The sequence below is a fragment of the Crocodylus siamensis genome, chromosome 6, assembly GCF_052110815.1.
Source record: "Crocodylus siamensis isolate JL-2025a chromosome 6, ASM5211081v1, whole genome shotgun sequence".
NCBI classification, from domain to species: domain Eukaryota; kingdom Metazoa; phylum Chordata; order Crocodylia; family Crocodylidae; genus Crocodylus; species Crocodylus siamensis.
In genome coordinates this window covers 73,127,991-73,151,346 of record NC_143400.1, presented here as the reverse complement: position 1 = coordinate 73,151,346, position 23,356 = coordinate 73,127,991, and the positions used below count along the sequence as shown (strand labels likewise).

At 46.1% G+C, this 23,356-nt stretch overlaps 1 protein-coding gene across 3 annotated transcripts in view; it reads right to left on the bottom strand.

The window, feature by feature from the left end:
• The window catches only part of ARHGEF26 (Rho guanine nucleotide exchange factor 26), a 159,273-nt gene that overhangs the window by 58,177 nt on the left and 77,740 nt on the right, over positions 1 to 23,356 (bottom strand). For 2 of the 3 annotated variants that reach the window (XM_090055902.1, XM_090055900.1), the window contains 2 exons: positions 3,168 to 3,320; positions 2,573 to 2,702 (listed from right to left, as the gene is read on the bottom strand). In XM_090055902.1, the coding sequence (XP_089912028.1) occupies positions 2,573 to 2,702; positions 3,168 to 3,320 (283 nt within the window). The remainder of the gene's footprint in view (positions 1 to 2,572; positions 2,703 to 3,167; positions 3,321 to 23,356) is intronic. The other variant, XM_090055901.1, reaches the window with a different exon arrangement.

The following is a 23,356-nucleotide window of genomic DNA, read 5'->3' as shown; positions in this document are numbered from 1 at the left end:
AGATGAACCTCTTTTGCAAGATTGGGTTGCCCAGCTCCATGCCAGCTCTTTAAGATAGGGGAAGGGGTTCCACAGCAGAATAAGTAATATTAAAGGTGATGGCTAGACGATGATATTAGAAATTTGCTTTTAGAAACTGGCTTGCATTAGGATGATGGTCCAGAGGTAATGGCAAGGGTTAATTGGTTTCTAAAGTCTGCAGTGAATATTCAGGTTCTCAGCATGTTAGAATCCAAGGGTCCAAAGCTAGCAGACAGACAGGCACATACATCCGGGGACACTGAGAACATGCAGCAGTAAAACAAGCACTTTGCTCCCTTAGAGCCATAATAAGATAGGAACATGTACAATTTTCATCAGGTCCCAATGACCCACTGTAACTTGGTGAGATATCCTGACCAAATTAGGAGACCAGAAATTACCAAATTAAGGTACCAGTAAATTATCAAATTCAGATATATGTATGTCATATGTTTAAAGAAACAAGGGGTAAGGCTGACAGGGCAAAACATGGACAGCATTATGGCCACAGGAAAACCAATCAATGGTACCCAGAAATGAAGAATCATCAGGAGAAAAAGAAACAAAAGGAGGAAACTTTGGGGCCATCATTTGGATGAGACATCCACTCCCCAACCTCCAAGGCTGCTGACATCATGATTCAAGCAAGAACCACGAGGTGGCATTCATGTCCCAGCCACACATACTATCTTGCGAAACCCTAGGGCTGGTAAATAAGTAGAATGTGCTCTTATTTTGCTTGCTTTGCTTGCAGTAATCTTACTTGCTAACTGTGTATCAATAAAATTCACCTATTATCAAATGGAAGGGGTCGTGATTGGTTTCATTCAGAAAAGCTGTGCTCACCTGGAACAAAGTATCAGGTCCAGTGCGAACAAAAGGGTTCTGTGATGTTATGAAGTTTGAAAAGCACAGGTCTAACCGTATGAAGATAGTGTTTGCAATGGGCTGCTATACCTTCTCCCTCTCTGGAAACTATCTACTGGGAACATACTACCAACTGCTCTCTGTGCTGTACTGTTACGAGCACTGACAGCAGTAAGAAAACACAGAAAATGTAGAAATGGTCTTAAAAAAAAAATCTGAAAGAGCATCAAGGGAACCATAGAATCGAACAATCCACAAAGTAACAAGAGATTAATTTGATCAATGTATTAAACATGACAGTTTCACATACTGGAAAAGTTTACTTTCACTAGTTGGAACAAACATCTGGCATTAAGTATTCCTAATGAAGAAGGGGCTAAATTATATTTTTTTTCTTGGAGTAATGCATATATTGCAATACCTGCAGTATGAACCCAGCAAAATTGTGTTTTTGATCTGAATATAATAAGGGAATCATCTTTCCTGTATTACAGCTAGAGTGAAATGAAAAATTACTGTAAAGAAAAAAAATTAACATAAAGTGTAGAAATCCATCTCCCAAGGCATGGACAACAACTGTTATATTCTAATTGTTATGTATGGACAGGTTGGGTGCAATACAAATGTAGCAAAGGCCTCCATGTTTAACCCATTCTGAAATGGCTCCAAAACTGTGTTAATACCCCAGAAAAAAAGTCTTCACATTTTTCATATTATTTTTCTTAAATTATCTGAAACAACAAAAATGGAATATCTTAAGTTTAGAGAGAAAGGGAAAATACTGGGTGGGTGATGGATTCTTTTTTTTAAACACAGGGATTTATGGCACAATAGAGCATGGTTAGAGACCTGAAATATATAAACTTTCTACTACTATCACCTGAAGGACCACTCCAAGCAGTCACTGTAAAATACGGAATATATGCTCAGGGTTATTACAGAATTCCTAACTGAAGATTAATCTTGTCTTTGTATGTTCTGATCTGGATCCTATTAAAGGTAGAATTCAAGTACTGACTTTAATTCACACCAATGGCAATGGTCCAGATCATAATTGACTTCTGGCATCCATACAGAAATGCTAAAAACCTCATGAGTACAGACGTTTTCCTCAAATTTCCATCTCTACTTCCTGACTCTTCCAATCAATATTACGACCTTCTGGGAGGTGGCATCCACAGGTTACTATATCGGTTTCTGGCTAAATATGCCAATGATATTACCCTGTAGCAGCTGCCTCACTGAGTGTACAGAACCTATTACTAGATGTCTTAGCTAAAAGTCAGATTGTGATCTTCCTGCCCCTTAATTAACAAGTTCACTGAGAACATTCCTGTGAGTAACAGCTTATCAGTGTAAGTGGATGGGGTTGAGGCCTAGAAATGAAACCGTCTCTGAACCCGCAAAGTAGCAAGTCTATGTTTTTTGAACTGAAGGACCATAGCTCTAGTTGTAGTTCCATATATGTGTTTTCTCTGGTACCTGCATCCAGATTTAACCACAATTTTATACCACAAATTTTACAATTGCTATTTTGTCGGTGACAGACCAGTTTATTCAGCTAGTGGCCCAGTCTAAATAAGCTACATTTAAGAGGTAGAAATGGTCCAGAACTGAAAAAGTAGAGATCGTTGACTTTCTAAGTATATAAAATATGAGAAGAAAAGAGTAACTCTGTTCTCACATCCATCAGTAATGGAAGGCGTGTAACCCTCTGCATTGGGAGAATGAGGAAAGAGATCATCGGTAAATTCCTGCAGTCTTCATGGGATTCGATCCGTGACAGCACTTCTTTGAATGTTGGATTTGTAGCTCTGTAGAAAAAGAAGGGGTTTTTTTTGTTTCTTTTTTTCAAAGATGAGTATTTTAACAAAAATGCGTTTTCTTTTCTTTTCAAATAAACAGTGATGTCATTAATCTGAGGAATAGTGGCTTGTGAGGGATCATATTCTTTTAGTACTCAAAACAGTTTATTTAGGAATATGATATAGAACAGTTTAGTTAGAAACATGAATGCTATACATATAACGCAATGTATGACAAAAAAAAATTGGGAAAACTTATCAATGGGAACAGAATTCTACACATGATCACAAGAAGATTGTACTATACAGCCAGACATATTTTTTACCCTTAATTTCTTCTGTGGAATTTGAACATGTGCTTTTAGATAAGCACATGCTTACATTCTTTGCTGCACTGGTTCCTATATGGGCTGTTGACTCCTACTATTAAGAGGATGATTTTACATCCTGACATTCAAAGCATAAATTTCTTACAATAGTTTCTGGAGTGTTCGCTGCTGATAGACCTCATTAGTGCAATATTTCACATATGGGTCAAAGGTTGATGTTGTATGCTTTTCAACTATGTCACTGATGTCATCTATGAAGATGTTGTTCTGATGCCTCATTTCAAGTTCTTTAAAGAACCTGAAAAAGAAAAATAAATGATTTGGCAAATGATAATTTTGGCAAACATATTCTCAAAGATGGGTGCAGTGGCAGAGTGGGTAAGGTGCATCTCTATGGCTTCTGACATGTGGGATCAAGTTCTGATCTGGACTTGTACCAAAGGTCCCCCTCAGTTGCCCCAGTGACAGATGGTATCTAGTTATTCAAAGACAGGAGTCAAAGGTGGTCAGATATGATGCTAACTACATCAGTCTCATGAATGTTACAGGTTCCAGAAACTGATGTGCCTCCAGCACACTAGCTCAGTAGGCCTCTAGGCTTAGGGTAACTTTTGACTAGACTTGGTTTCACAATGGCCATGCAAAAGTTTTGCTTGACATGACATGAGATCATTTAACAAAGTTATTCTCCAAAAAAATTCAAGAAACCAGGGACAAAGCTGAGAAGTTTGAGACTTCTGAGGTAGAAATGGGTTAATGGATATAAACCCATTATCCTTTTGATTTGATTACTTATGTACCTCTTGCACATTAAAGTGCAAAGAAATGGCAATGTAGCTGGACAGACTCTAAAAAAATTGATAATGGTCAAACTACTGTTTCACAAATTAACAACCATCTAGAACGAACAGGACTAAACACCAGTTGAAACTATAGTGTGGGCAAAGACACTACACTTAATGAACTTTAAGCATGCAGAAAACTTTCCAGCTCTAACAGAACAGACATTCGTGACACACAAAGCATTTTTAAAATGGCAGATCCCGCTCTAAGTTAACCCTGGGTGGATGTGTACTAACCTAAACACTTCCTGCTAGAATGCTTTATCGAACATCTGGCCAGACCCCGCCAAGAGCTAACTGAGAGTGCAATTGCTGCCATCCCAGGCAGTGACAGCCTCTGATCCCAGCCCTTCGAGCAGCCTGGCAGGGGGGTGGGGAAAGGGGAGTTTCTGCCCCTGCAGGTGCCCCAGTTGTGGGGGGTACTGTGTGGGAAGGGCTCCAGCGTCTCCCTCATCACAGCACCCTGGCCAGGGCTATTGTTGGGGAAGGGCTCTGGGTTCCCTCCACCGCAGCAGCTCTGGCTGGGCAGTGATACATTAGGACATAGACCCCAGACCTCTTCCCTGCAGCAGCCCTGTCCAGGCCATGACACTCTGCAGCTGCTATCTGCAGCTGTCAAGAGGCTGGGTAGAGGGAAGGGAGCCCCTCCGTGCAGACTCAATCAGCACTCTCCAGGCCCCAGCCAGTTGGGGCAGCCTTCATGATGGTGCCTGCTCCTTTTCTCCCCACCTTCCCCTCAGCCACTGCTGACAGTCACCAGCAGGAGGGGAGAGGGGGGCAGGGCTGGAGTGAGGGGCTGCTCTGGCAACCTCCTGGGAGGCATATGAGAGTGCCCCCAGCAGCCAGTGTGGCTAGGCTATGAGCCCCTCACCAAATAGCAAACGTCTCCTCAGCTGGCTCCTGCTCTGACTTACCATACTTTGAGTAAAATGTGGTAAGAGTGCTTCCACCAGGGGCTTTTGGAACATCTGTATGTAGTCATATTTTCACTGACGTGGTTTAAAAACTAACTAAAACAACTTAAACATGACGAAAGAATCTTTTCCCCTTGTCATAGAGGAAGTCAAATAGCATAGCTACAATGAAAACTGGAAAACCTCTCATAGGCTTGAAGATGAATTGCAAAATTCAGATTAAAATTAAAGTAAACTGTACACTGATATGCTGAGAGACTCAGAGAACAGGAGGCATTTTCACTGCCCCTAAACAGTCCACAGGTCATTTTACCATTAAATCAACATTATAAGCAAGACATTTAAGACAAGAAGAAAAAAGCAAGCCTGATCTTTCAGTAAAATTGTGTCTGGACATTTTATGTAATAGTTTGGGATATCCACAATTATCAAGGCATTATTTTTAAGCAATCCTAACACAAAAAAGTGAAATTGACATCAAAATGTTGATCAGATTTTATTAAAAGTTTCATTAGATGATCAATGATCTGGTCAAAACATATGAGGAAGTGGAAATGGGGCCAATCTTTAAAATGTATTACTCTAATCAATGGCAAAGCTTTTGAAGGATAATGTATTTGGCATTTTCTCTAATATAGTTAGTTCTTACCTGGTAGTAGAGCTACAATAACTACAGTGGTTACAGTGACACTTCTCCAGTTCTAAGAAGCATGACACCTCTGCAATTCCTCTAGTGTCACTCCTGCTTTGTTTGATGCATGAGATGCCACAGGCTGCCATTGATTTATTTACATTAAATACTGCTTAGATGATTTGGCAAAGTGTATCGACTGGAAAAGAACACCAAGCTGAAAACAAATGTCATACTTGATATATGTATTTTGCAGTTGTTGTTCTTTTCCAACACACACACACACACACACTTTCACACTGAAGTATTAAAGCTGGTCTTAAAGTATTAAAGATGGTTGGTCTCAAATTTCTCTGGGGCTCTTCAGATTTATATTAACCAGATAGGGGAACAGCTTGCAAGCTATGTTGTCTATTAATATTCTTATGATGAATAATAACATTCAGGTTTAAAATACTGACCAGCACAACTTGCAGGCAATGACTGGAAACCATTTCTACTCTGCTCAGCTCAGGCAAGTTTCATAGCTCTAAGAAATTCTTAGCACTTAATGTTGGTTTGCTGAAAATGTATTTGACCATGTGGGCTAGAAAATCCACTTTTAAAATTTATCAGGTGATTTGTCAGGTGTTATGTTGGTCATCAAATAGTGTAGCTCCTTCAGGGAACGGTAAAAGATACAGGTTAGGAGTGTTTTATGAACAGAGAAAGAAATCATGCTGAAAGACTCCCTACCTTTAGGGCCAGTAGGTACTTTTACATCCAGCATTATGAATATCATAAATTGAGATCTGGACCAGGGGGGTTCTTATTGTGCATCCAGCTTACTTTTATTATAATGAAACCGGCGATGTCACTAAATCAGTTTACTACATTTTTTTTACAGGTGGTGCTACGTTTAAAGATTAGTTCTCATAAGTCAAAAGTGTTTATTCCCATAAACTAGACCCAAGCTGGATCTGGCCTTTTGTTCAATATCAGAAGGATTTATTAAAGTGTTTTTAATTTCTTTGTCTTTGACTTTTCTGACTAAACTTGGATCCCGATTAAAAGTTAAACAAGACCACAAGAGGGTTTGATTCTTTCCTCCTATCATTGCTTCTTAAAATAAATCACCAATTTGTTAATAGTCTAATGCAAGGCCAGACTGCTATTTTCCTGCAAGCCATACAAAACCGATTTAGAAAATGTAACTTTATTTTTTTTTCTTTTCTTTTCAATCCAGGGAAGACCAGATTAAGCTTCGATCAGTTATACCTCTCCATTGACAAAAACAGTCTCTCTCCATATGTTTGTGACTGTGGCTCTTGTTGAAGGCATTCAGTTGCTAAGGGCTTTCATCACTAACCTTCAGTTAAACATTAATCAAGAACAGTGTTTTGATATTTACTCTGCCAGTCTGCTAATCTGGACAGCTTTAACCACTGACTGTCCAAAATGCCTTAAGACATGTAAGTTAATTTATGTAATTTATATGAATGTCATAGTTTGTGGCTTAATTATGCTTCATGTACACAGGCAAAACATTCATCAACTTCAGCAGAAGTTTAGTATAAATTAAAAAGACTCAAGATAACAGCTAGAAACCAACCCATTAAATCTAAGTGGACCATTCTTCTCAAATTCACTGCAAAAAGTTACTGAATAGGACTTAAGATATTGGACAAATGGACATGCATTTACATGCATACTTAGGCCTTCTAATGAAGATATTCTAGGCCTGGGCTTATGTCACACTGGAACATAATTCCCATTTCTCTGACAGTGATAAGATATACTTCTGTTTCTTCAGGTGCTTTGGATTATAGGGCTCTCTAGAGGTAGAACTGCTGTATTCAATACATGCTTGCTTTAGAGAAAGGACTTTTGCCCATCCCCACTCCTCAGTTTGACAGTAGCTGCCTACTCCCCCTGCCCTGGCTGGTGCCTGGCCATGCCCCCTCCACTCCACCAGGGAGGAGACAGCCTTGGAGGGTGTCTCTCTTCCCTCTCCTTTGGCAGTGGCTAGCAGGCATGCCCTAGTACCTCTGGCTTCCGACTTGAGCCACTGCAGGCATGTGGCTGTATTACCCGATTTAACAGAAAATGTCTGTCCAACTATTAATCAGTTTAAGCTGTGCAGCTTAGACTAACCTGCAAAGATTGACCAATTCAGGCTCAAGCTTTTTGAATGTCTGTCCCTAGCCCATATGACAGGACTGCTCAAAACCTTTCAATGATCTTTTCTGTTCTCATATCATTTTGTGTCCTCTAACTTCATTCTATGAGCTAGGAGAAACAGATTTACTTGCATGGAGAGACTTGGGAAACTTTTTAGTATCTCAATCTTTCTTTATCAGTTTTCCAGCAAATACAAATTATTCTTTGCTTCCAGCTCCCCCCTGCTATCAAAAAAAAATTCAAAACTTTTAATTAAAATGATTCCCTCTCCCCAATATTTCTACCTCAGGTTCTTAATGTTGGACTTCTATTGCTTCCCACCAGGGACATGGGTTGGAATCTTGTTTTAACATGCTAATTCCTTCCACATACAGTTTACGAATATGGCAGGGGGTGTTCCTTCCCCTTCTCCCACTTTTGTACAAATTTCTGGCAACATCTGATCCTAGACAGTGGAGCTATGCTGGTTTAGACTGACAGTTACGTACATGGTTCCAACCTCACATGTTAATTTTTATTAGGACAGAAGGGATATTGGAAATTTACTTTTTATTTATAGCACATAACCACAAGTGTCCCATAGTTCCTAGAGTTACTCCATATTTAAAACAGCATAAGGATCAAAATCTATCATCATGCCATGTAATGGAGCATTCAACATATTCAAATTTAACCATCTAAGAATTAAAGCATGCTGCAATGTTACAAAGATAGCTAATACTTTCTCTTTATTATCTACTGTATGTCTTATGCAGCAAGGCATGCAAAGGACTTCAAAATAATTTAAATTTTAAATACCTGTGAAATACCTCAAGCAATCAGGACTCATAGTAGATATGATATCTTTCATTAGACCAACAAGATTTTTGCAAAACAAACAAACAAACAAAAAAATTAATTGCAAGTTTTTGGACACAAACACCCTTCATCAGGCATTGGAGAAAAGATTGTAAAAGTTCTCCTGGGTAAAAATGAAAGTTCATATTTGTGGCAGGACATGACCTAGGGGTGCCGTGAACTCCCCTAGCGCCCCCTTACCGTGCCAAATCAGTTTCAAATGCACCTTCATTATCTCGCCTGCCACGTCTTTGATGGTAATATTGTTAAAGGGAGGCTGCCTTTTTACCCTTTGGCATGGTACCTTGAGATGTCCCAGTCCGTACCCTGCCTAGTTGTCCCGGTGCACTCCAGCCTCAGGGGCTATGCATAGGCCCTACAGTCACCCGGGCCCTCACGGGCTCTCTGCCTCGTCTCCGCTGCCTGTGCCCTCACAGACACTCCCTGGCCTGTCTCAACTGTCTGCCTGCGCCCTCATGGGCGCCCCCTAGCTTCCCTCACAGCTCTCGTCCGCACTGGGGCCTGTCTCCCGTGCTCTCGTCTGCACTGGGGCCTGTCTCCCGTGCTCTCCCCCGCACTGGGGCCTTGCCTCGCAATTCCTACAATCAAGGCTCAAGTGGCCGTAGCCGTGCCTGGCCCCCAGACCTCCTTCTCAGGTCTTGCGCCCCACTGGGGCTTCTTGCCTGCGCCTGCGCTGGGGCTTTTCACTCACGATACTGTCCACACTGTGGCCGGGGTCGATAGACCCCAAAATGCAGCACCCTCTCCGGCGCCAGGAACCCCCACGCTACTGGGGAGCTCCTATGAGGCCTCTTCCAACCCCTACAGCCTCACCCGGTCCTCTGGTCTTACACAACTACAAAACAGAAGACTCACACTCCTGTATTACAACATAAATTCCAAGCCATTCATATCCCTACCAGGGTTTCTTCCACCCAGTATCATCAAGCAGACACTGCTCAAGCCATCAGGCTTCTCTGCTCTGCCTACTCCCAGCAGAGCTTCCTCTTCCTCAGCTGCCAGAGAGGAACTGAACACCTGATCTCAACCTGGCTTGTTTATATAGGCCAGGCCAGGCCCTGCCCCCTTCTGGTCAGCTGACCAAACTGGTTGTCTCGGCAACTCATACCTGTACTGCCCTGGTGACTGACAGTTCAGCCTCCCCCTTCTCACCACTAGGGGTTTCTCACAGGTTGCTGCCAATTTAGGCGCAGGGCGCTTAAGTGCCCTGTGACAATATTTCATAGGATTTCACAGAGGAGTCAATACATGGAAAACTCCTTTGGGCACTCAGTTCATAGCTGGTCTGGAGTCTCTCACCTCTATGTGAGGTTCTGTGATGATGCAAATTACCTTGAAACAAAGGCAGGGGCAGTGTCTCAGGTTTCAGGTGGTCACAGTTGCTTCCTGCTTGAGAAAATATGAAGATTTCATTTAAAAAACCTGGATACCTGACATATGGAAGATACTGAATTTTAACCAATTTTTTAAGTCCTGATTGTTATAAGTCCTGATTGCTTCTTCCTCTAGACCAATATGGCTACAACCTGGAAACCTGTGAAATACCTCAAAATACCTGTGAAGTATTATTCATACTTTACAGATCTGGAAAATGAAACAACAGGTTACTAACGGAAAGAAAGGCTAGCAACAGAGGTTGTATTTATCCCTGGACAAATTGTGCCTGTGTTTATCCTAAAACAATAATATCCTAGGATTAATGTGCACATTCATCACTTTTATAATCAGGGTTTAATGAGTGGCTGAATGCACTGCTACTTTTAGGCCATTGATCCAGCAATGCAATTCCTGGATAATTGTACAGATGTATTTTACAATATTATGGGATAAACTGTTACTACCTTTTAAATGGGAAACTTTTTAGGATTTATCCCAGGACAATGGGCATGGATGGACATCTGTATATTTGGTTTGTCCGGGAATAATAGAGAGAGAAAATGTGTCTCAAATTCACTTGCTCATTCTATCCCTTTCAGTTATAGCATTTACGCATTGCTCACAAAGTGTTAAATTAATAAATACTACACCAAAATGCTTTAGGGGAACCCTGTGGCCATCATGGGGATGTTAAGTTCTTTGTCTTCAGCCCAATGGCAATATAACAAAAAGGAATGCAATCAGAAACCCAACAGCACCACTAATTTGGCTTTTAACAAAGTGTGTAGGAGTCACGTTAACTATTGTAAAAGGCTTGCCAATGTGCAAGATTAAAAAACCCCAAGAAATATAAAGGAAGTAACTGCATTTCATTAGTTATTTAGCCAAAATATAAATACATTTAAAACATATTTTGCTTTCCTGATGTCAACATAGATAAAATAAGGGTCTCATTTTTATTCTATGTTTCTCACTGACCATTCTGGCAAATTAATAAACAGAATTTAGAATATATAACAAATAAACATACTTATAAAGAACACCACATTTGGGCAATGACCAGAAAAAATGCTGAATGTTAAAAATGGAAGCTTGTAAAATAAGAAATTGAGAGTAGCAAAGTATCTTGGGAGTCCAAGAAAAGTGGTTGCTCCTCAAGGGGGCGATCCTCAATGCACAAGCTAAGTCTATTCCATCTCGGAGGAAAGGCAGCAAGAGGGCACAACAGCCCCCTAGCTCTCCAGGGATCTAGCAGACCTCCTGAGGCTAAAAAGAAAGGCCTACAAAGGATGGAGGACGGGATTCATCTCCAAGGAGGATTATTCTGCACTGGTCCAGTCCTGCAGGGAGCAAACCAGGAAAGCCAAGGCTGCAACTGAACTCCAACTAGCTTCAAGCATCAAGGACAATAAAAAGTCCTTTTTCAGATATGTGGGGAGCTGAAGGAAAAGCAAGGGCAACATTGGACCCCTGCTGACCAGATGGGACAACTGACGCCCAGGAAAAAGCTAACCTATTAAATGGGTACTTTGCATTGGTCCTTCATCAGTCCCATGGGACTCCCATGCCCGCCATGGGACAGGCAGGTCCGGGTGAGGGAGATCCCCTGCCCTCCATCAATGCTGACCTCGTGAAGGAACACCTTGAGAGGTTGGATACCTTCAAGTCAGCTGGCCCTGACAATCTACACCCCAGGGTACTCAAGGAGCTGGCAAGCATCATAGCCCAGCCTCTGGCATGGATCTTTGAGACCTCCTGGCACTCTGGTGTAGTGCCTGAAGACTGGAAGAAGGCCAATGTGGTGCCTATCTTCAAGAAAGGGAGGAAAGTGGATCTGGCAAACTATAGGCCCACCAGCCTGACATCTATCTCGGGGAAGGTCTTAGAAAAGTTTATTAAAGAGGCCATCCTGAATGGACTCGCCGATGCCAACATCCTAAGGGATAGCCAGCATGGGTTGGTTCGGGTAGGTCTTGCTCGACCAATCTCATTTCCTTTTATGACCAGGTGACCTATCACCTGGACAAGGGAGAAGAGACTTATGTCATATATCTTGACTTCAAAAAAGCCTTCGATCTGGTATTACCTCTTGGCGAAACTGGCCATTTGTGGCCTTGGGTCCACCAAGATCCGCTGGCTGGGTAATTGGCTCCATGGTTGGACCCAGAGTGTAGTAATTGATGCAAGTCAATCATCATGGTGCCCTGTGATCACTGGGGTCCCACAAGACTCTGTCATTGGACCTATATTGTTCAACCTCTTCATTAATGATGTTGACACTGGAGTCAGAAGTGGACTGGCTAAGTTTGCCGATGACACCAAGCTTTGGGGTAAAGCATCCAGACCAGAAGACAGGCGGGTGATCCAGGCTGACCTGGAGAGGCTCAACAAATGCGCAGACGAGAACCTCATGGTGTTTAACACTGAAAAATACAAAGTTCTCCACCTTGGGAGGAAAAACCTGCAGCATCCTTATAGGCTCGGCAGTGCTACGCTGGCTAGCACTACAGAACAAAGAGACTTGGGGGTCATCATTGACCACAAGATGAACATGAGCCTGCAATGTGATGCTGCAGCTAGTAAAGCAACCACAATGCTGGCTTACACCCATGGATGTTTCTCAAGCAATCCCAGGGCATCATTCTCGGCCTTGGTGAGGCCACAGCTAGAGTACTGTGTCCAGTTTTGGGCTCCACAATTCAAAAAGGATGTGGAGAAGCTTAAGAGAGTCCAGAGGAGAGCCACGCGCATGATCAGAGATCAGGAAAACAGAACTTACGATGACAGGCTGAGAGCCATGGGGCTCTTTAGCCTGGAAAAGCACAGGCTCAGGTTTGATCTGATGGCTACTTATAAGTTAATCAGGGGTGACCACCAGGATCTGGGGGAACGTTTGTTCATCAGAGCACCCCAAGGGATGATGAGGTCGAACAGTCATAAACTCCTGCAAGATCGTTTCAGGCTGGACATAAGGAAGAATTTCTTTACTGTCTGAGCCCCCAAGGTCTGGAACAGCCTGCCATCGGAGGTGGTTCAGGCACCTACATTGAACACCTTCAGAAGTAAATTGTATGCTTATCTTGCTGGGATCCTATGACCCCAGCTGACTTCCTGCCCTTTGGGCAGGGGGCTGGACTCAATGATCTTCTGAGGTCCCTTCCAGCCCTAATGTCTATGAAATCTATGAAATCTATCACATAGAACAGATGACCTTGTGTATCTGTATTCTAAGATATATATTTACATTTATCTATGTATTTAGCTGTATCTAGGAGGCAAGAAAGGCTTACAAACTTGAAAGCTGAAAGACCCTGGTTTTCCAACATCCCTGTTCCTGTTTCCAGAGTGTCACTGTCTCCATAGCAACATATGGGCTGGCAAGCTAATGGCAACTAATGATTTGCACATCTGTGACTACTGCCCTACTATTGCCTGATTATTTTTATTATTTCCTCTTGAATAACTTCTTTTTGTGATTCAAAACCTGATGCTGCATGGTGCTGGATGGTCTCAACTTAGTATCAACCAAGAAAATCAATAAGCATTTCATAGTGCTCAGCTTTTTGCATTATCGGAGTTCATACCACAAAACACTTAGTGTTCAAGGCCCACTCAATAGTGATAGTATGCAAAATACATAGCCCATTGAAGTCATCTAGTAGAATCTACTGTACCCACAACTGTAGAAGTCAGGAGCCTCAAAAATTCCTGAGGATTTTCTTTTGTAGTTTGGAAAACAAACATATAGGCCTTAGCCTATATGTTTGTGTTCAAGAACCTCGAGGAAGAAGCCCTCTAACTTTTGAGCTTTACTCTAAGTGCCCAAGATGAGATTGGGACTGAATAGAACAGATATTAGCCCTTTGGTGGTGTGGGCCTCAGAGCCTTTCTGCACAGATTGAGCCCAGCAGGAAGGGGAAGGCTCTCACATACCTTCCGGCATGTCCCACTGCTTCCCTGGGTTGCTGAAGACTCCCAGATAGAGCTGAATGGGGGTGCCAACCCTGATTAGGTGGGGGCATGGGCCACTGTGCCCTCGTCCCGCTGCCACTAGGACTTGCATGAGCCTTTGTTTCCCAATTTGGAGACCCAGGCAAGGAGACCAAGGGGCTGCAGCAAGTCCTGCTGATCACCTTGTGGGAGTCTAGCTGGAATCTGCAGAATAACACAGCTGCCCACCTGAACCTGATTTGGCAGCATCTCATCATGGCATGTGCCCTTATGGCCATCAGCCACCAGCTGGCCATCCTGCACATGGCCAGCCAGTGAACCCTGTGCCCTCCAAGCGTGTGCAAGTCCTGAATGCCTGGGTTATGTGTGTGCATATGTGTGTGTATGTCCTAGATGACTGGGTTCTGTGTATGCATGTGTCTCAGATGCTTGGGTCCCATGTACATGTGTGAACATGTGCATATGACACCTGGGTTCTGTATGTATGTGTGCATGCATGCATGTGCACCCTGAATGACTGGGTTCTGCATGTCTAAATGTGGGTGTGCATGTGTTTCAGTTGGCCTGGGTTATGTGTGTTTGTGCATGTGCATCTTGCATGCCTGGATCCTCTGTGTGTGTGTGTGTGTGTGTGTGTGTGTATGTGTGTGTGTGTATATGTGCGTGCGCATCGTGCATGCACACATGTACCCCAGATACCTGGGTTCTCTGTGTGTGTGCACGTGTGTGTCTCCCAGATGCCTGGGTTGTGTATAGATACACAGACGTACATGCACATACACACAGAACCCAGGTGTCTCAGGTGCACACACACATACACAGCCCAGGAGTCTGGAACTCCTTGGTTGCGCCCCTTCCCCACTCAGCCAGGAAGGGGCTCCTTGCCTGCATCAAGCCCTTTAAACATGACGCAGGCGGCAGGTGGGGGGCGGGGGGTGAGCGGGGCACAGCCCCTTGGCTGCAGGGCCCCCTGCGGCTGCAGGTTCCACAGGATAAGATGGGCTGGCCCTGCACATGGCACAGGGATGGAGGAGAAGATGATCCCCACCACTAATGCTGTCTCTTCACCCATGTGTACTAGACGCCCTCCCTGGATGACTAAGACCAGGCCATGGGTCTTGCCCCAGGCTGCTCTGGCCCTGTGTCACAAGCAGCACTCCGCACAACCCAGGCTGCCCAGGAACTGCTCCCCTTCCCTTCTCCTTCCCCAACAGCCTTCAGGGGTGTACACCAGGATACGGGGGAATGCGGCTCACGGAAGAAACATGCCTCAGTTAAAATGTTGCAGTTGCCAAACTTTTTCTGTATAGCAAAGAAACCCTGTTGAACATCGCCTGTGTCTCAGCTTGGTCCCTCCTCCCAATTAACATAAAACAGCACACTTTGGAAGGTTTTAAGAAAGGGGGGACATAACCTGAGGGTTTGGGGTCTGGGGGAATGCCCCTGACCCCAGAACTCAGCATACACAAAACCTGGCACCCTACTTTCATGGGTCTGGAATCAAGACCAGGCATTTCTCTGGGTAGGAGTTGGACAGGTACATGATCCCAGATCCAATGTCTGTCTGAGAGAGCTGTGGGCTGGAAGACGGCTGCTGAGCCAGGGATGAGGTGGGGAGATGCAGGTTGGGAGGCATGGCCGCAGCAGGCACTGAGGACTCCTGGTTGTTCCACATGGGATCCCTGGCTCAGGGGGTCAGGTCTTCCCTTTTGAGGACCACAGACCCACAGACCTCATCAGCATCTAGAGGTCATATCAGGCAGCCAACCTAAGCCAGGCGGCTACCTATTCTCAACCAGGCTATGCAACTCCCCTACAGCAGGACATGGGCCAGGAGTAGGGCCAGGAGCAGAATAGCTCCCCCACCGACCTCCCAGCTGGTGGACCATACTTTTTCTCCCATTCTGAGCACCCCTGTGGCCCTTCAGGACTGGCCTGGAACCGCTTGGGAGGTAGAGGGGCAGAGCATACAAGGTGTCTGCCAGGACTCAGGGGTAGTAAGTTGGGCCTGGAAGGGTGATAGTGACCCTGACAATCCCAAAATTGAGTCTTGGGCAGCTTGGAGTTGCTCCACCCACTACTGTTTCCCAGAGCAGGCCCTGCTGGGTGCCTTCCTGCCTCCTAGGACCAGGAGGCACTGGCTCCTATGTGCTGCATCTCCGGTCCCAGTGCCCCCTTGGCCTCCCAGCATCTCCAAGTCATGGCACAGTGGGAAGCATTCCCTCACAGCTGCCATCCTGGGGTTCCCCCTCAGGACTCCTACTCCTGTTTCCCCAGAAAGAGTCCCTGAACCAGGGCTCACCATGCCACTCAGGGCTAGGTGGCTGTCCCACTCTTGCACAGGAGAGCTATGTGGTTCACTGTAGGAGCCAGTGCTGGTGCCATTCAGGTATACTGTAAGTGGACCAGTACTTTGTGCACTAATTTCCTATGCTGGTGCTGTGACTCTTAGCTAAGCTGCACCACAGGCTGCCTCCTCCAAACAGCAGGTGGCTATCAGGAGCCCTTGGTCATATGAGTTGGCAGTCCAGGGGTCAGCACACCCCACCCTCTCCACTTTCCCTGTATATGTCCTGCTTTGTTCCTTATCCCCATTTTGTAGCCCCTGGCACCAGGAGTCAACAGTGCATAGCCTGAGATCAGTGTGTGTGACCAGAGCTTGTAACATCTCTTTTTTATTCACTGCCACCTCATACACACATCTTTTATGCACTGTGCAGGTGTTTTCCTGCCTGTCCTGGACCCATTATGCGAGCCGCTACAAGCTGGCCTTCTGCGCACAGATGTGGAGCCTACAGATGAGGGGGAGGGGTTGTTTGGCTTGCAGGAGTTGGGGTTAGGGGGCAGGTGTGGGATGAGGATGAGGCCGCAATTGCAGGAGCGGGATTGGCTAGGGGTTGATATAGTGAGTGCCTGTGCTGTGAGAATCAGAATCAGCCAGCACCCATTGGATTGCACCCACAGATCAGATCAGATCAGAGGGGGAGGAGCAGCTACCTGTTCTGTTGGGACACTTGCCAGCCTGTACAGGTGTACAACCCAGGAGTCACCCTGGCAACAATAGCCAAGCAGCTGAGATAACAGGTGCCATGTGGGAATCATTCCATCACATGTCCCTTTTCTGGAGTGGGAGGCAGAGAGGAAGGAAGGGAAGTCTGGGGTGTTTTTTTCTTGTCTCTGCTGCACCGTGACTGCCACTGCATGCTATCTTCTGTCCCTGACCTATTTCCTGTCCCTGACCTACCAAAACTGTTGTTTAGTATTTGCTTGCTGAGCTCAATAAACATTAATGATGCCTTTCTGTGAGTGCTTTGGGGAGAGGGGGAGCTGTTTACACACCAGTGCAACTCCATTTCCCATGGAGCACATAATGGCCCTAAAAGAAATGGCAAGGACATGTCAATTAGGCAGATTTATGATCCTACTGAATGCCAAATGCTCTCTTTAACACCCAAGAGCAGGGGGTGGATTGGTGGGGTGTAGGGAAAGAGGTGGGCTTCTGCTTTGGCTGGACTCTAGGCTTCAGTAGGGGAGGTAAGGGATGGGAGGAAAGCTGGCAACTCACCCTCCTCCTATGTCCCAGCATTCCCCACTCCATCCTGGCCCCCTTTTGTAGGCTTCTCAGCTGTAATGACCTAAGAGAAAGCTATGACCATACAGGCCTGTGGCAGCTTCAGCATTCCCACTGCCCCTTCATCTCCCTTCTTTCCCTCCTGAGGGCTCTGCTTTTCCCCATCATGGTCACTTGAAGCTGAGGCAAATCTTACCATCATGGGTTGCGTAGTGTCCTCATGCAGGGCCTGAGTCACCAAGAGAAGGGAGGAAGGGCCATGGGTGCTGTGGGTCACACTAGCACAGCACCCACTGTGCTCTTACTGTGGCAAGTGGCGGGTACAGTGGACTGGTATGCGAAAGCACTTGCTCCAGAACAGCCTCAGCCCCCATGTGGGGCCCAGTGTCTCAGGGCCTCCCCGAACTGCCTCATCGTCCTTCTCAGGCTGGGTCCTTGCAGACAACTCCTCTGGAACACCCTAGTCCCATGTGTATGGGGGTGTCAACTGCTCTGCTTTTGGCAAGAAAGCAGAGCAGGTCCTTGTAGAACAGCATCCTGTGCCTCCAGTCCACAGACCACTTTCTAGCATCAAACATGAAGTAATAATGTCTATTCATCAACCTGGTTCTGCCAAGACACTGCAACCAGTCTTTATTGTGCCTCCTCACATGCACCTGCTGGACGATGTGTTTGAAGACATCTGATTCAGTGGCATATCTGGAGATGGTGCTGGATGTCCTTGCCCCAGATGGTGATCAGATTCTTTATTTCCCCAAACTGCCAGTTGCATGCCTGGGTTTGGCTAGTGGTGGCAGATGGTTCATCCATAGTCCCCAGCGGTGCCCTTGTTCTCAGTGCCTGTGAGTGCACAAGGGTCTGGCTGCAAGGAGGTGGGTGGAAGGCTGGAAGGGTAAATGGATAGATGGATGGAAGCAGTGGTGGATATGCAGAGCTGCAGTTCTTGGTACATGGTTCTCACTCTTACTTCAGAGGCCTGTGGCCCCTGCTTGGGTGTCACCTTCACAATCTCAAGATGTCCAGGGGCTTTCAGCAGACACCGTATGATTCTGGCAATGCCACAAGCCCCACCCAATCCATAAAATTCGAGGGCCCTCAATCCCCAGTCAAGAAGGTGGCTGGCCATAACCCTGGTACCTCCAGGACCACATAGGGCATCTGTCTGCTCACCAGAGCTTTGCGGTTCAGTACCCCGCCAGCCACAGCACCCCATATGCTTAACTAGCTAGTTGATCATCTACTAGGTAGTTAATGATCACCAAAGAAGAAAAAGGGGAGTCAATCTGAACTGAATGACAATGCAGAACATGGCAGGAGCCTTCCCTCCAAATGAAAAATGATGGCAAATATTTAGGGCCCAGCTCAGCCACCCTTACTTTACGCCCTTACACAATGGAGGACATTAGTGCAGTGAATTCTATTACTAGCATCTTATGAATTTCAACCCCAAATACTACTTGCCAAATTTTATTAAATTGCATTTTTTCACTTTCACTTTCTTTATCATTTATTGGCACTGTACAAAATCCCTGTTTTGTGGAAATTTCAATATAAATATAGATGTCACAAGTGAGAAGGCACATGGCAACATACTATCAGCTTGTTGTTTTGCATTGCTACGAATTCATTTCAATATTTTAAAAAAAATTTAGGTATGTAGTTTGTAAACCTGAGACAGGTAGAAAATTAGAATGAATAAAGGTGGCATGTGGTATGGAAAGGCATGAAATTTTAAAAGGAAGGAGATTATGAAGGAGGTATGATACAGAGATAAGAAGAGATCACATAAGCAGAATGATTCTAGTGCTGGAACCAAAACCATGTGTCAAGTTCAGATGCAAGACTTTAATGAAAAGTCCCCCTTCTCAACTAAACTGGAGTTTCATATTTATGACTTTATCCATTCTCTAGGTGAAAGTGATTTTTGAATGCACTAGGCAAAACCAGAGAAATTTTGGTTCAACGCTCAGATCTAAACAAAATCTTAAGCAAACACAAACTTGGTTTAAACAAGACACTGTTTGCATCAGGACATTACAAAATTATTCTGAGAGGTATTTGGTCACGTGTCTGAAGACAGGCAGAAGGCAGCATAGATTCATAAATGTTAGGGTCGGAAGAGACCTCAGTAGGTCATCGAGTCTGACCCCCTGCCCTGGGCAGGAAAGAGCACCGAGGTCAGATGACCACAGCTAGGTGCTTGTCCAGTCTCCTCTTAAAGCCATGGGACTCTTTAGCCTGGAAAAGCGTAGGCTCAGGGGTGATCTGATGGCCACCTATAAGTTTATCAGGGGTGACCACCAGGATCTGGGGGAACGTTTGTTCACCAGAGCGCCTCAAGGGATGGCAAGGTCGAACGGTCACAAACTCCTGCAAGACTGTTTCAGGCTGGACATAAGGAAGAATTTCTTTACTGTCTGAGCCCCCAAGGTCTGGAACAGTCTGCCAGCGGAGGTGGTTCAAGCACCTACATTGAACACCTTCAAGAGTAAATTGGATGCTTATCTTGCTGGGATCCTATGAACCCAGCTGACTTCCTGCCCTTTGGGCAGGGAGCTGGACTCGATGATCTCCCGAGGTCCCTTCCAGCCCTAATGTCTATGAAATCTATGAAATAAAGATCCCCAAGGTAGGGGAGAATACCATCTCCCTTGGAAGTCCATTCCAGATTCTGGCAACCCTTACTGTGAAGAAGCTCTTTCTAATGTCCAACCTAAATCTGCTCTCCATCAATTTGTGGGCATTGTTCCTAGTTACTCCAGGGAGTGCCCTAGTAAATAGATTTCTCCTATTCCCTGCTGCCTTCCCCTGTTGAATTTATAGGCAGCCACAAGATCACCTTTCAGCCTTCTCTTGCAAAGGCTGAAGAGAGCTAGGCCCCTCAGTCTCTCCTTGTAGGGCCTTGCCTGTAGGTCTTTGACCATATGAGTGGCTCTCCTCTGAACCCTCTCAAGATTCTCAGCATCCCTCTTGAAGTGTGGCACCCAAAACTGGACATAGTACTCCAACTGCTGCCTGACCAGTGCCGCATAGAGGGGAAGCATCACCTCCCTGGACCTGTTCATCATGCATCTGCTAATGCATGATAAATTGCGGTGAGCCTTGTTGATCACTTTGTCACACTGATGACTCATGTTCATCTTGGAGTCAACTATGACTCCAAGATCCCTTTCCATTTCTGTGCTGCTGCGAAGGTCATCCCCCAGCCTGCAAGTGTGTTGGTAGTTCTTTTTGCCCAGGTGCAGTACTTTGCACTTGTCTCTTGAACTGCATCCTATTTTATTCTGCCCATTTTTCCAACCTGTCCAGATCCACCTGGATCCATTTCCTACTCTCTGGTGTGTTAACTTTGCCGCATAATTTGGTATCATCTGCAAACGTGAACAGCATGCTGTCTACATCCTCATCCTTGTCACTGATGAAGACATTGAATAGCACTGGTCCAAAAACTGAGCCTTGTGGGACTCCACTGGCCACATCTTTCCAGATCAATAATCGACCCATCCACCACCACACTCTGGGTGTGACCCCTAAGGCAATTTGCCACCCACCTGACCATGTAATCATCTACATTACAGCCTGCTGGTTTGCTCCTTATAGATGAACTATGAAATAAGCAACCTCTTACTGCTTCAGATGCATCTGAAAACACTTTGGAGAGTGAAAGATGGAGAGAGTAGATATTATATAAATAAAGGCAGGCTACAGCTGTACCTTATAAACTAAACAATACAGTACAAAGACCCAAATGTGCTCCAATTGAAAATCAAGGGAATGACTTCCATTTGTGTATGATCAGGCCATAAATTGTTGAAAAATGAATGACAAGCTCAATTGTGATTTAAATATTTTACTACATTTGCATGTGACCAAAGCAGTGTGCAATAAATAGGGATCCAGGTTTTTTGTCTTCCATGGAAAAATGGAGAAAAACATGGATTTTCCCCTTTCCCCAAGGCAAATCCAGATTTTTCATTTTAATGGAGAAAACCATGATTTTTGCATTTTTGCAAATAGCTCTCTGCAGGCTGGCAGAAAGAAGAGGAGGGTGATCAGGCAGGAGGCGCCATGTGTATGCACATGGCTGCCAGGCAGCCCAAAGAGCAGCTCCTTCAAGTAAGTGGGGGTAGGGGGGATTGAGGCCCCCATGGGGAGGAAGGGCAGGACTGGGGCTGAGGGTGCTGCCCAGTCAGGTGGTGCGTGGGGCTTGGGGACTGGGGCTGCAATGCACAGCTTCAGAGCCCTGGCAGGGAGTGGGACAAGGCCACAGATAACTCATCTGTAGATCAGGGGGGTCAGGGCCAGCTCCCTGCTGCTGCGCACACTCCTGAGGGAATAAGGGGGGACTCATCCCATTTAGATCTGTGCGCAGGGCAGGGGTGGGTGTGGGCTGCTTGCTGTGGGCTCAGGCTCCTCACCCTCCTGGCCATCTCCCAGGGTCTCAGTAGCCCAGCAGTTGCGACCTGGCACTGCAGGGAACAGCAGGACAGCAAGGAAGTTGCTTGCCACTATGAGCTCTGTGCTGCCCTGGTATGGAACCCCCTGTGCATACAGCAGCAGGTGTGGAGGTGTGGGGCTATGCTTCTCACTGCTGCCACATGGGCAGGGGACACATCGCCAGGGCAGCATGGACCTTGCTGCGGTAACAACCTTCCCCATGTAGCCCTCGTGATCCCTGCAGCACCAGGCTGCACCTGTTGGGCTGCAGAGGCCCTGTGGGAGGACAGCAAGATGGGAACCCAAGCCCGCAGTGGACAGCCAGTGCCATCCCTGCTCCAGCCCTGCACACAGATCTGGAGGGCACAGGATCCCCTCCACCCCCCACCCAGGAGTGCATGCAGCAGCAGCAGCAGCAGCAGCAGCAGGGACCCACCCTCCCACCCCCCGCCCAAGCCTGCAGCAGGGTGGAGAGCCAGGCTCTGCTCTTCTGCAGTAGCCACTGCCTCCTGCTGGGGGCAGAGGGCTGTGGACCCGGGTCCCTGGCCCTGCAGTTCTGGCAGCTGGGGGGAGCAAGGCGCTGTGGATGGGGGGTGAGGGGCACTAGCAGGTCTGGTGGAATGGAGGGAAGTGAGTGTAATAAGCAGGGTGTGTGGGGGTGGGGGTGGGGGTGGGGGTGCGTGTGGTGGTGGGGGAAATGAGGGGCACCAGCAGGGCTGGGGAGGGGGAGGAGTGTGGGGCGCCAGCAAGACCAGAGTGGCTGTAGGGGGCAGTGAGAGTCCTTTCATTTTAATCACGGATTTTGAGGTTATCAGAAAAATTGTGCTTTTTTTAAAATCAAAGAATTTGTGATTTTTCATTAGAGAAAACCAGGATCCTTGGTGATAAACAGGGATCCATGTTTTCCATTTGCCATGGAAAAATGTGGATTTTTTTCCTTTAAAGGAGAAAAACCTGGGAAACCATGAGTTTCCCCTAGGAGGCTGCCAGAGTTCCAGCCCACAAGAGGCTACTTGGGGCAGGGGGAGAGCCACATTAATATATGCATGCACACATCTACGTGGCAGCCAGACAGTGTGCTGGAGAGCAACTCCCATCAGGTAAGTCTATGGGGGCAGGGGGAGGCACAGGCAACAGGATGCAGGGGCACAGGTGAAGTGTTGGAGAGGGAGGGGGGAATGTTCCCCCCCAGATTTCTGTGCGCACAGTGGAACACGAGTGCAGTGGGGCTCAACCAGCTCTGGGCAGGAGCCACCTCTGCACCCCAGCAGGCAAAACCTGGTATGGGAGGTAGTACTGTGCTGCCATGGTGAGGCACCTCTGTCTGCCCAGCTGCAGTGGGGGGCACAACTCCATGCTACCGTTCTTCATGTTGGCAGTCATGAAGGTATGGCACTCCCTCCTGCACCAGATCCTGACCGCTGGGCTGTGGAGCATCCCCTCCCCCAGACAATGCACTGCCTATGCCCAAAGCTCCCCTTCCCCACAGACCTACACCTTTCCTTACACACTGTGGGGCTGGAGGCAGTGAATCAGGAGTGAGGGGCAACTGCATGTGCAAGGACAGGGCACTGGCACATCAGCACCACAAGC